Source organism: Watersipora subatra, chromosome 10, assembly GCF_963576615.1.
Source record: "Watersipora subatra chromosome 10, tzWatSuba1.1, whole genome shotgun sequence".
NCBI classification, from domain to species: Eukaryota; Metazoa; Bryozoa; class Gymnolaemata; order Cheilostomatida; family Watersiporidae; genus Watersipora; species Watersipora subatra.
This window is the reverse complement of record NC_088717.1, coordinates 38,407,499-38,421,931: the sequence shown is the minus strand read 5'-3', so window position 1 is coordinate 38,421,931 and position 14,433 is coordinate 38,407,499. Positions and strand designations below refer to the sequence as shown.

Genomic DNA, 14,433 nt, shown 5'->3' with positions numbered 1-14,433 from the left:
GTTTGCTATTATTAGTTCTTGGACTGGTTTCATATCTGATATCTTGCTATTAGTTTAGACTAGTTTTTGTACAAGCTTTGTCGTAACATAAATGACCAGCTTTACCGATTAGCTCGGCTCAGACTGATGTCTTGCAAGTTTCTGGTCTGGTGATGGCCAGTTTTTCTCCTGAATGATCCTCCGAGTCAGTTTTTAGCGGAGTTCTGCCAATGGACTAATGAACACCTAACTTTATAGTTGTTACAAGCTAATCATGGAACAGTTTCCATTTAAACCTTAACATCGGCAGGCCATGTATCTTAGTAAAGAATTTGAAAAAGTAAAGGCCCTACAGCTTCGTTGTTTGTTGTAGAAGGCAGAGGGTTGAGGAAACCGTTTTGGAAAACTTTGGAGAGTTTCCAACCTCTAACCTCAAACGGAGGGTTGATGACATTGCCAGTCTGATGTCTGAGGAGATTAAGGGGATGACTGCACAGCTGAATGAGCGAAATATGGACTTACATTCTCTTGACATGAAACTTACTGCAAAAACGTGAGCTAATAATATAAGTGTGTGCCAAGCTATGGTCCTAGGAGGGCTTGAATTAGTAGTCCTTATATGGTCATGACAGTTTAACCCTTTGCCCGGCGTAGTGACATGTATGTTGCCTATATTTTGCACCTGTTCACGAGCAGAGCAACATTGGCGCCAATGTCAGCATTTGTTTAAAAACAGTTTTATATATGTCAGAGCATGAGACGGAGTCAAACAAGAGACTATTTGAAACCAAGCGTATTAGACTGATAAAGTTGCCTACTTGTTTTGATCGTTACATTCAAAGTTTTAAGAAAAAATTGAAAAATCCTCTGGTTGGAAAACGAAGTTTAACACTCCCTAACAATGGTGTCATACGCTGCTCGTGAAGAGTATTCTAATCATCCATCTAAACATTTAAAACTCTTTAGATCAGATTGTAAACTACCTTTTGGACAAATCTGAGACAGTGCGTCAGATGACTTTGAATCAGCCAATCAGGATGTAGTTCTGATTATTCTGATGGTCGATCTTCTCATGCATACTGTCACTAAAATCATGGCGACAACAACGAATTCATGAATATTGATGTGATCAAGTCATTATTAATATCATTTTGTAGAAAATTTGTTGCTGATCAATCCTTATTGCGAGTTCATGAACATCAAACAAACCATTTTTGTGTTATGACCACAATAGTGAATATAAAACATATCGATAATTTTTTTCAAACTTTAATTAACTTATAGAGGGGAAACTTTGAAAATAAATTGGTCCTCCAAAGATTTGATCCAAGAAAATGAGCTCAGCTGTGAAAGGGCAGCCATATTTAACTGGATGACTTGTCAATTTCCTAAACAAATTATTCAGTGTCCAATCCATTTAATGCACTTCATTTATGATTCTAATAGAGAGAGCTAATCACCTCCCTATTTGGGTGGTAATTATGGCTAACTGGTAATGAATTTCAAAAAGGTTTAAACTTCTTTATTGAACGCTTACTTTATTCGGTATAAGCCATGAAGGGTTGTGTTAGTATGTCATAATCTTATCATTAAGCTATCTTGACTCTGATGAAAGACTTTGTCTTCTACATCATATCTAATGTATAAATGTAGAGAAGATTACTCCTCATTTTATAGCTTAGTATCTTGGAAGGTTGAATTATGATGTTTTAAAGCTCTTTTATGTGTAGAAATTAGGTTCTCAAGTATAACAGACCTATATATTGGTATCCATTGGTTCTCAAGTATAACAAACCTATATCATGGTATCCATTGGTTCTCAAGTATAACAGACCTATATCATGGTATCCATTGGTTCTCAAGTATAACAAACCTATATCATGGTATCCATGACTTCTCAAGTATAACAGACCTATATCATGGTATCCATGACTTCTCAAGTATAACAGACCTATATCATGGTATCATTGACTTCTCAAGTATAACAGACCTATATCATGGTATCATTGACTTCTCAAGTATAACAGACCTATATCATGGTATCCATGACTTCTCAAGTATAACAGACCTATATCATGGTATCCATGACTTCTCAAGTATAACAGACCTATATATTGGTTGGTATCCATTGGTTCTCAAGTATAACAAACCTATATCATGGTATCCATGACTTCTCAAGTATAACAGACCTATATCATGGTATCCATGACTTCTCAAGTATAACAGACCTATATCATGGTATCCATGACTTCTCAAGTATAACAGACCTATATCATGGTATCATTGACTTCTCAAGTATAACAGACCTATATCATGGTATCATTGACTTCTCAAGTATAACGGACCTATATCATGGTATCCATGACTTCTCAAGTATAACAGACCTATATCATGGTATCCATGACTTCTCAAGTATAACAGACCTATATCATGGTATCCATGACTTCTCAAGTATAACAAACCTATATCATGGTATCCATGACTTCTCAAGTATAACAAACCTATATCATGGTATCCATGACTTCTCAAGTATAACAGACCTATATCATGGTATCCATGACTTCTCAAGTATAACAGACCTATATCATGGTATCCATGACTTCTCAAGTATAACAGACCTATATCATGGTATCCATGACTTCTCAAGTATAACAGACCTATATCATGGTATCCATGACTGTTTGAAGAGAGACGCTGAACACTACTGAGACTAACATAAGCAACATAAAGAAGAAGATAAGTGAGGTGTGTGATATAGACAAGTTTGAGGATACGCAGGCGGAGATGGTTGATCAAATAGCTGCTGCCCAAGAGTGAGTCAGTTTCTTAGGCTATGTGTGACTTGACCTACTTTAACATAGACATTTTTGTTACTAATAATAGAATTCGTAGTCATTCTGTATAGAGTCATTCTGAGTGAGCTTCAACAAAGTGTTCTAGGACGATGACACAAAGGCTCGCAATATTACATCAAATATGACAGTTGTTTAAAGTTCATACGCAATATGTCACAAGTGTTTGGTTCAAAGTTTTATATTTTAATATTTATTTAATATGACTTCTGCATTGAGTTTTCTGCTATGATTTTTGGCATTTCATTTAGCTAGCCTTCTACTTAGTCTCCTATTATGTTTTTATTGTGTCAAACATAGATCGTCATCTTTAAATCGTCATCATTGTCATCGTCATCTTTTAATTTGTATGTTGAGTTGGGAAATGAACTTAGCTGTCATAATTTTAGTAATCGGGGCCTCCTACATGGTGTCAAGGAGATGTTCGCCAGATATCATCGGATACTAACAGACACATCTCGGCCCAAGGCTGAACAGAAGTGTCCTCTATGTAAGAGGCAGTTTTCAGAAGAAGAGGAAGTTGATGAGCTCGCTGCCGAGGTGACAGCATTTCCTTTGTGCTGTCTCATATTTTCTAGATACCAACTTATAAAGCCATAGCTACCCTGATTTTTTAAGGCACTTGATATTCGAGTGTCTACACAGTGCAAGCATCCCTACCTACAATTGTATGCTTTTTCATGTATGCGCTCGCTCTGTATACTGAATACTTGCGATAAGTTAGTCAATGTTTAATATATTGCTTTCAAGGCTATTTTAAGTTCAAGCCTGTTTTAAATTTTTAAAAATTTATCTTTATTCTCGGTTCTCAAAACCGTTATTATATTTTAGTGCCAACTCTAACAGAAACATGTGCTTGCTAAATCACTGCCAAAGGCCAGATGGTTCAATGAAACACCTTTGCCTAACTTATGGTTGGGGCAATGAAAGTATTGCAGTTAGATTAATACTTGATTGGTAGTTTAATGTTTCATTAATAATTGCATAAATTAATTTTGGGCTCATTAACTTGCATTAACAATTGAATTAACAAATTTTTTTTTTTAATTAAATTGAGCACTAAATTATCTAACTTATGTATGACCCTAACTTATGTAATAGCATTGAGTGTAGAGGGCCTTTTAATAATTCTTATTCGCCATATTAGCTAGTTTCCTTAGCAACTGCCAGCTTCCTTAGCAACTGCCAGATTCCTTAGCAACTGATAGCTTCCTTAGCATTTGCCAGCTTCCTTAGCAATGTCAGTTTCCTTAGCAACTGCCAGTTTCCTTAGCAACTGCCAGTTTCCTTAGCAACTGTCAGCTTCCCTAGCAACTGTCAGCTTCCTTAGCAACTGTCAGCTTCCTTAACAACTGTAAGCTTCCTTAGCAACTGTCAGCTTGCTTAGCAACTGTCAGCTTGCTTAGCAACTGTCAGCTTCCTTAGCAACTGTCAGCTTCCTTAGCAACTGTCAGCTTCCTTAGCAACTGTCAGCTTCCTTAGCAACTGTCAGCTTCCTTAGCAACTGTCAGCTTCCTTAGCAACTGTCAGCCTCCTTAGCAACTGTCAGCTTCCTTAGCAACTGCCAGCTTCCTTAGCAACTGCCAGCTCTTTAGCAATCAGCATTACTTTTTTCAACAATAACAATCCTTTATTTAAGTCGCCAGAGGTTTATTCACATGCAAGTTCGTAAGAATTTTTTAATTTAAACATGTGCTATGTGTGTGCTCTTCAAATATTTCAAAAAATATCTTCTATTTTATCGATGATATACAGCCCCCAAGGATAGGCGACGGCTATCATATGGGCTGGGTTTAATGATCGTGCTCTGATAGGATTGTGCTAGCCTGGGTTTCGGAGCTAACACATTTCCCGCGAGGCGGTCGCATTCCCTTGCTAGGTTTTGGAAAACACGACTCGCTGTTATCGTGACATTAGTTCATTCAGTCAGTAGGCCCCGCAATTCACAATAGCTAACCTTGAATTTCTACATTGTAGGTGTAACACCTAACCAAAAATGGATCCATGGAAAATAAAATATTTCAAATTATCTACTTTTACTAATTTTGAAATGGGTAGATGTCGTAGTATATGCTTGAAGGTTGACTTGCAACAAAATTCACATTACAGTTATTTGGCATCATAAGATTCACCATGTCTTACTCTGTTGTGTTGTAGGTGCCAAATATGTGGAAATGTGATTACAAGCTCTTAAAAGCTCAAAAACGAACAATTAATCGCAGCCACGCGAGACCGCCGTAGTTTGGATTCTCTTTCCAAAATGGCTCAAATGTGATGCATTTGTGAGAGATGGTTTCTGTTTACACTTTCATGCAACCTTATTCGTCGAAATCTGTTCACAAATATACTTCACGCATTCAATAAAACCATGTCTATTGTTCTTACGCGTCTGTTTTATCGTCATCGTAATGCTGTCAATTTTAGCAGTGATATCTTATAACTTACCGTAAAAATTCATTTAACTTTTTAACCTTACCTCGAAGGAGTACATATCATTGTCTGATAATCATGACGAGCCTGTTGGTCACCTGTGATAATCGAAAAGTGCTGCAAAAATTATTTGCAAAGTATTGGGTCACATGATCAGATTACGACTTGCCTATTAGACCAAGCCGAAACAAAACTGTAAAGTAGCGAGCATCTATATTTGATACGGGGTCTTTGGTAAAACCCGAAGTGTTTCTCATAAGCTAGTACTATGATAAGTTTTATATTGAGCTTTTTATTGGCCTTTCAATCATCGGCTACATCATCGAAATAAAGAGATTCCAATCTATGGCGGCTTTTTGTTTTTGAGCGTTTAAGAGCTTGTAATCACATTTCCACATATTTGGCACCTACAACACATCAGAGTAAGACATGGTGAATCTTTTGATACTAAATCACTGTAATGTGAATTTTGTTGCAAGTCAACCTTTAAAGTTAACGATAATTTACTCAAAATCACAAGAACAACGGCCTTTTTTTCCTAGTTTTTGATTAATATTTTGCCACCCCTTAAGATAAAGTGACAAAGTCTTTCATCGTTGTCACATTGTTTTATCTGGCCAATAAGATGAGATAGCAGGCAAAGCTGTGGAGTGTAGTTTTCATACCCAAAATCTAAATATAAAACTGAATTCGGGCTATTTTACGATTGCGACTGTTAATATCGTGAATGGCAACTGACTGATCATAACGGTGACAATATTGGACAACTATATTAATTTTAAAACAAAATGAAACTAACAGATCTGTAAAATAACTACTATTGCTCATAATATTTGTAAATTTACAAGGGACTTTATTCAGCATATTTGTTTGTTCGGGTGCTGTGTTCGGGTTCATACCAACAGAGCTCGATCATTAAGTCCCGCCCACATGATGCTCGTCACTTATCCTTGTGGGTGCTGTATATCATTGATGTTATTAACCATTTTAAATGCATTTCCTATCAATATGTATATTTATGTATAATGTATATATGTTTCGTATGCATATTGTTTTTTACAATAAGAGCCTAAGAAAATATTTAAAGTGAATGCAACTGCATCTATGTTAGGTATAGTGCATGGAGATCCATTAGACAAGGCAGAGAGAAGTATATTAGGAAAATGGAATTCACATATATCAGGGCGTTCAATGATGTCATTTTTTTGGAGGAGTAGTCTTGTTCATTTGGTTTGTTCATCTCTTCATCTGTATTCATTGTCATGCAGCTGAGTCGGCATGTTGAAGGATTACCCGCTAGGATGGAGAGCAGTGAACGGGAGCTCATAAGCTTGCAGAGCAAGCAAGAGAAGCTTCAACATCTGGTTCCACAGCGACAGCAGGTGCTTCAACAGCCTTAGTCTCTTTTTCATCAAACTAACGTAAAACCTCTAATTGAACGACACAGTAAAACCTCTAATTGAACGCCACAGTAAAACCTCTAATTGAACGCCACAGTAAAACCTCTAATTGAACGCCACAGTAAAACCTCTAATTGAACGCCATGGCGCTCTATTTTTAACCCCTTTTTCTCTAGTGGCGGCCAATTGGCATTTGCGTTCAAATATAGGCTGGCATTGTATTTTTTAAATGGCTCATCAGAATTTTGGGAAGATAAATATAGCCCTTTTTCGGGCGAAGCAAATTTCCCTTATATTTTGTCCTCTTTCCGATTTTAACCTTTCGGATACAATACATCTGCTAATTTATCTCTAATTTGTCGAAGATATCTAAATAAAATATGCATTTAAAAGCTGAGAGATATCTCTACCAGTTGTTATCTATTGCTTGCCATTAATCTGCGTCCTTGCCATTAATCTGCGATGATATTATAGCCTGTGTCTTGCTTTGCAATTTGCTAAAGCTTTCAATTTTTCATTTCATTCTAAATTTGAAGGTATATTTTTATTTTATATCTATATTTAACAATGTTGAACAAAAGCTCATTGCACTCTTTAATGCTTGCTACAGTTTGCAGCCAAAACTAGCTTTTTATGTGCAATAGAAGTGGAGTTATGAGCGTCGATCCATTGTAAGCTGTGTTAAGATAGCCGTAAGGATACTCATACATAATATGCTATAAATATGCAAATTTATAAGTTACATAATGGTAATCGATCAAATGCTACAAATGTATATATTAATGAACAAGTGACATAAATGAACCATACTGATATTACATGCAGAAACAAAAATTAACGTTTATAAAACAAAAATATTGCTCTGTTAGCTGCATTCTGATTGTTCCTTTTGATGGAACGAAGATCTTCTGATTGTCCCATGTTTTCTGACCTCAACCTTTTCTCTGCACTGTTGAACTAGTCGATATTAGCAAAGCAATTCTGTTACGCGTTGTATTTAGCACAAGTGCAACCCGTAAAAGTTTTGCTCGCTAAAAGTAACCATTGTACCATCATAAATGTAAACTGTTTTTATATACACTACATGTACTCCAAAGTATCAAGACTGAGTTAAACAAGGAACTAATATTAGCCTGAGACTGTTATTGATTATTTTCATTAATAATTTCTATGGTGTGGCTTTTCAAGTTTTAATGAAAAAAATGAAAAGCTTTGAAATTGGACTACGAGAAAATTAATTGTTATTGATGTAAACGATTCAGTATTAATATGCTTTTATGGACACTTTTCTATTGATCACTTGATATTATGGGTCCGTAAAAATCAAATAATGTCAAATAGAGGTGGTGTCCAAATGGAGGTGGTGTTCAAATAGAGGTGGTGTTCAAATAGAGGTGGTGTTCAAATAGAGGTGGTGTTCAAATAGAGGTGGTGTTCAAATAGAGGTAGCATTCAATTAGAGATTTTACGGTATATTTATTTACATTGTTCTGTTGTTTAGACATCAACAAGTTTTGAAGCTGTTTGTATAAACCTTTTTGATCTACTAGCAGTCACTGTTCATTATTACTGTACCCTTGCAAATGGTATGTTTGGAAAATCGCTTCCCAAAGATATAGCATCTTCGTATATCACGAATCTTTGAATGTGTCACATGTGAGTTTTACAAACTTTTATTCAATATAACTTCACTAATTTGGGTCTCAGTTGAAAACCCTTTTTTATGTTTAGCTTCATTTTAATGCCCTCTTTGTGTCCTACATTAAAATGGTTCTGACTGCTTCTCACAGAATACTTCTTATAAAATATAAAAGCGAAGCGATTGTTTGGGAGCTTTATGATAAATGCATATGCACACACAACTCCCGAAAAATTATCCGCCAACGGCCGTAACCAAAACCTTGTACCGAAATCCCATCAAAAAATTTAACCATTTTTGGGTAGAGTCGTTTAAGTATAATAATGATACAAAACACATATAAACTTATTTAAATATGTTACCAAGTCTTTGAAAAGTTGAGACAATAGCGTAAAACTTACCCATCTGATCGGATAATACATAACTAGACAGATTAGTTTGGCCTAAAATCGCCATTAAAACCTGACAAGCCTTTTGTTATCAAAATTAAGACCAGCAAACAAAGCACCAATAAAGCCGTGCGACAGATAGTAGAACTATTAAGCCGTGCGCATTTCACGAGAAAAACATGCACATTTCACCAGTCTATAGCATTGTTCAATCGCCGAAGGTTCTGTAATAAACGTAGAAGTACTGAAAAGTAATCGTTTCTTTTTTGCCGATTCTACCGGACTCTGACATTTTGGACACTTTTAATGAGTACTTTGGTATTCCAACTGATGTCCAAAACAGTGAAAGTAAAGGAAATGACGATGATATTTTTCTAACGATTCTTATAAGATTATAGCTATTTAATTGTAAGAATAATTATTCAATTTTATAAGATTATTATGAGATTTAGCTATAAGAATAATCATTCGAATTTACAAGATCGAAGTATATAGTGACCGATGGTGTGCAATATGTTGCTCTTATTATTTTTCTAAAGATTTTGTTGATGATACTATGGCTGTGCCCAATATCACTGTACTGCCAAGCCGTTTTTAATATCTGCAAAATTAAGTAATAGGCCTACATTTTCTTATAGATATACATCTATCTATTTCTATGATAGCCAGCTAAAATATGTTTTGATTTTTAAATTCAGCATATCTTTTTAGATATAAATACAGAAATATAGATAAATATCACAACTTCTTGATATTGGTTGCTATGACCAATGATATACAGGCCCCCAGCATGTGTATATTACACAACAGCTTGCCATTATATTTCTAATATTGCATTTCTCCTATTGCAGGGAAGAGATATAAACAATCTTTTTCTTTCATTATTGCTGTTTGTTGTACATAATAACACCCAGTACATTACAGCTACCATTGCAGCTACCATAGCAGTTCTCCTATTGCACTGCAGTGCCATTTCACTGTTAATATTGCATTTCTCAACCGGCAGTACCGTTTCTTTTTCCATTATCACTTTGGTCGTGGGCTGTATGACAGTGGAATTTCTAGTTAATAACCATAATTGTATTTATAAAAAAAAATTGGATTTGTTATAAAACTTAAGCTATCTTGAACAAAGCCGTTGGACAACACAAAGTTCCGCGGTAATAATATGTTTGCTGATTGCATTGTTTTTGTCTTCCAAATACATAGATAGCTATATAACTATAATAATAACACTTCCGATTTGCAATTGGCCAATTGATTCAGATTGCTTCTTGAGGAAATCACTCATGATTGAAAGGATTTGCATGAAATGTGTTAACTTGGCCTTTGTCACTGTTCTTTTAATAGCACAAATGCTTGTCATTAAATTGCAGCTGCAACAATTGCAAAAGGAAGCTCCGTCATATCGAGCAGACATATTGGATATCAAGAGACAGATCGATGAGAAGAAATCCGCAGTTGCTAAGGTGAGTGAGCTTTCTGTATCTGATTAGATGTGTACGTTGTCAGATCTTATGATAGAGTGAGGGTTGTCTCCATAGATGTTTATTGATCAGCCATCATCTCGGATCAATGCATGACAATTCACATCATGTAATGGGGCCAGTTTGTGAACATGGTAAGTGAGTCCGTTTCACATAATGTGATGCGGGTCAATATAATAACTTGGGATGAGAGTCAATTTTACATCCATGTGATGCAGGTCGGCGTGAGAACATTTTACATCATGTGATGTGGGTTGACGTGAGAACATGGGATGTGAGTCAATTTCACATCATGTGATGTGATATGAGAACATGGGATGTGAGTCAATTTCACATCATGGGATGCGAGTCGGTATGAAAATGTGGGATGTGGAATGAATCTCTTGGTGTTAACCTTTTTATTACCTTAGCTGCTGAATAATTGGTTGGAAGGAAATATGTTATGCTTTCATAATGATGAGGATATCACTGTTTTTTGTTGTTTTTTTCTGCGCAGCTTGAAGGAGAAGTCGCTATGAAACAAGATGATGAGGAATCTCTTAAAGCTATTCTGCCAGATGTGTATAAAATTGATTCGTTACAAGTTGACATTGATCAATTAGAGAAAAGGATAACCAATCAGGAGAAGTCTATGGGTGAACTAAGTATGTCTGCTTGAACCATTCCTTTTTGTTTGCATACTCTAATCATACATAGATTATAATATGTACACGGATAAGATACATATAAGATGTACATATATGACCAATATACGTATTTACATCTGTCATTATTGTTTTTAGCATGCACACGTAGCGTTGAAGACATCACTAATGATCAGGAGGAGGAACAGATGAAACAGTGGGTTTATATATTCATCTTTTGGTATCATCCTTTTGCCCAAACTCTTTTCTCAGATCTCTCTTTCTTTTTTATTATTCATTTTGTTTTTTGTCATCCTTTGTCTATTATCCCCTGATCTCTCTTTTCTTACTTTTGCCCTTGCTCTTTACCTTTATCGCTCTGTGACTAGCTTGGTGTCAGTAGAAAGTAGCTCCTCAGTCATGGTATGTAGCGTGTCTCCAGCTTCTCATTCATGGTATGTAGCGTGTCTCCAGCTCCTCAGTCATGGTATGTAGCGTGTCTCCAGCTCCTCAGTCCTGGTATGTAGCGTGTCTCCAGTTCCTCAGTCATGGTATGTAGCGTGTCTCCAGCTCTTCGGTCATGGTATGTAGCGTGTATCCAGCTCCTCAGTCATGGTATGTAGCGTGTCTCCATCTTCTCAGTCATGGTATGTAGCGTGTCTCCAGTTCCTCAGTCATGGTATGTAGCGTGTCTTCAGGTCTTCTGTCATGGTATATGGCGTGTCTCCTAAATATGATTTATAGCCTATCTGGCCCCACTTCTCTTCAAGCACTTCCGACTTCTTGTAGACATCTTGCTGTCTGAAACATGTTTAACTTCTCCCCATGTCTCTCACTCTCTTTCCTTCTCTCTCTCTCTCTTTCCCTCTCTCTCTTTCCCTCTCTCTCTCTTTCCCTCTCTCTCTCTCTCTCTTTCCCTCTCTTCCTCTCTCTCTTTCCCTCTCTTCCTCTCTCTCTTTCCCTCTCTTTCTTTCTCTCTTTCCCTCTCTTTCTTTCCCTCTCTCTTTTTCCCTCTCTCTCTGTGCACATGCATACATTTTGTTTACTATAAAGTTTTAGGCATATTCGAGTAAGAGGCTTCTGTGGTAAACTCTATCTAAGGCTATCCAATCCTATGTTAATATAAGTACTACATCTTGTTTTTAACTTGTCTCCTTTCATTCGGACCGAATCTTGCACTGCTTATCAGTCTCTCACATTCAGCGCTTTAATAAAGTTTCTTATTTCTTTCTATTAATGTTTTCTTTTGGCATGTGACTAAAACATAATATTATTGATGACTAGCAATGCCAATGAAAAGTTATACGTTCAGCAGTCTTTTGGAAAATCATAGGTCTAACAATATTTTTACTTAAAATTATCTTCCTTTGCACTATTTGTCTTTGTTGTAGAAACCTCTTCTTTTACGCCGTTGGAATGGTTTACAAATTTCTAATGGGTATAGCATTGCGTCAAGATTTTACGGTGTTCTAATAGACACGAGTCGTTGTTCACGTAGAATTACTTGAGCCAACTCCGACGGAGAAACATTCAATTCAAGTATGTTCGTGATTTCATTAAGACATTTTTTGCCGCTGTACCGTGTTATACAAAGATTAATTTGATCTACGAACTTCAAGTGTCGTCATCATTTTATGACTGCTTGTAAAAGGATCAATTATGTATTTTCTCCATCAAAGTGGCACGCAGTTAGGGGCGAAGGCATCACCGAAGGAGTTGCTCTAATTATTTTTTCGATGTTTGAAAACTGGGCAAAACCATATAATATCATGTGTCTGAGAGGTTGAATGTGTAAAGGCGTTTATTTGGCATCATATGTCAGGTAGTTGAGGATCTGGTATGCTCAGGCTGGTGGCTTCACGATCTGGCATGTGTAAGCTGGTGGTTTCTGGGTCTTACATATTTAAGCTGTTAGTCTCATAACCTGGCTTGGGTAAGCTGATGTTTTCAAGATCCGTCAAGTGTAAGCCGGTGGTTTCCTGATCTGACATGTGTAAGCTGGTGGTTTCCTGATCTGACATGTGTAAGCTGGTGGTTTCATGATGTAACATGTGTAAGCTGGTGGTTTCATGATGTAACATGTGTAAGCTGGTTGTTTCATTATCTGACATGGGAAAGCAGGTGGTTTCATTATCTGACACGGGAAAGCTGATGGTTTCATTGCCATGCCAATGCGTGTCACTACATGGTTGCAGTGACACGACAAGCATGAAAGTAGACCGAATGACGAAGAAGCTCAGCTCCTACAATGAGAACCTTATGAGATTGAGATCAAAAGTGAATGACCTTGGTGCCAACAAGTTAAAAATACAGGAGAGTGTGCAACAAAAATGTACATTAGAACAGCAGAAAGCAGCCCTTCTGGATGAGAACTCAAAACTTCAGCGTGAGGTTGAGGTGAGTCATCAGGGGCTGCTGTGCTGATGAGTGATCAGTGTATATCTGATACCTTGGGCCATTTCCAGTTTCACCTCAAGATGAACTTGCACAAAGTTTTAGTAGATTTTATTAAAATGTATCGGTCCGTTTTTGTCATTTGCGATTGTTTTTGACGTTTGAGGTGATCTGACTGCCAGGATGTTTCAAGATGAAAGTCAACAAAATTTGATCATGATTACAACGCTCAAATCAAGCGAAAGTACGATTATAGCTGCCAAGACACCAACAGGGTAAAGACTCGTAACGCTGATACTGGAATGCAATAATCACATAGCAACGATATCAACTAGTGATGTCATATCGCACATATTTTTCTTCTGAGCGTTTTAATCGCTGTCAAGTTTTGTCAATTTTGATCTTGAAGCATCCTGACTGTCAGATCAAACATCAAAAACAATCGCCAAGGGTAGACAAATACCAATACTTTCTGATGAAATGTGCTAAAATTTAGTGTAAGTTCATCTTTAAGCCTTCTCTATTCATATGTCATCATATCTTTGACCTTGAACCTTCTCTATTCATATATCATCATATCTTTGGCCTTGAACCTTCTCCATTCATATGTCATCATATCTTTGACCTTGAACCTTCTTTATTCATATGTCATCATATTTTTAGCCTTGAACCATAATTCTACGCGTGTACTTCTATATCTAGAGAAATATGCTATTTTCAGTTTTCACTAATTATTTCTATCCTTGTCAGCTCTTTTTTCACCAACATCCATGGTATTTTTCTTCAAAGTTATTTGATGTAGTATTTAACTAAAATTAACTCCTGCGGTTTCAGACTCTGCAGGATGACCTTTGTCCGATGGATTACCAGATTCAGACAATCCTGACGGACAAGAGGGAACTGCTCAGTGGGAAGGATTCTAAGCTTGATGCTTTAAATAAACAGATGCAGCAGCTCAGACACAGGATTGATGAATTGAGCAAAGTTCAGTCTGCTATCGACAGGTGACTATGAGAGTGGTTGAGAGCTTTTTATTTTTAGAGTGACAGCACATAACAGGTGATTTAATGAGTCGCTAAGTATCTTGTATTATCATAGTGACAACAATTAGCACCTGGTCCTTTAGATCTGCCACAAATCTGCAATGGTGACAGGAATGAACAGGTGGCTCTAAAACTTACCATCATAGTAACAACGATTAACGGGTGATTTTGGTGATAGCTAGCCTTATGTTAATGAC

At 36.6% G+C, this 14,433-nt stretch overlaps 1 protein-coding gene across 2 annotated transcripts in view; it reads left to right on the top strand.

Annotated features, from left to right (window-relative positions):
• Positions 1-14,433, top strand: part of LOC137405851 (DNA repair protein RAD50.L-like) — a 108,471-nt gene that overhangs the window by 67,748 nt on the left and 26,290 nt on the right. For both annotated transcript variants that reach the window (XM_068092278.1, XM_068092277.1), the window contains 9 exons: positions 353-532; positions 2,667-2,792; positions 3,221-3,371; positions 6,530-6,643; positions 10,066-10,158; positions 10,673-10,820; positions 10,959-11,016; positions 12,995-13,196; positions 14,028-14,197. In XM_068092278.1, coding sequence (XP_067948379.1) covers positions 353-532; positions 2,667-2,792; positions 3,221-3,371; positions 6,530-6,643; positions 10,066-10,158; positions 10,673-10,820; positions 10,959-11,016; positions 12,995-13,196; positions 14,028-14,197 — 1,242 coding nt within the window. The remainder of the gene's footprint in view (positions 1-352; positions 533-2,666; positions 2,793-3,220; positions 3,372-6,529; positions 6,644-10,065; positions 10,159-10,672; positions 10,821-10,958; positions 11,017-12,994; positions 13,197-14,027; positions 14,198-14,433) is intronic.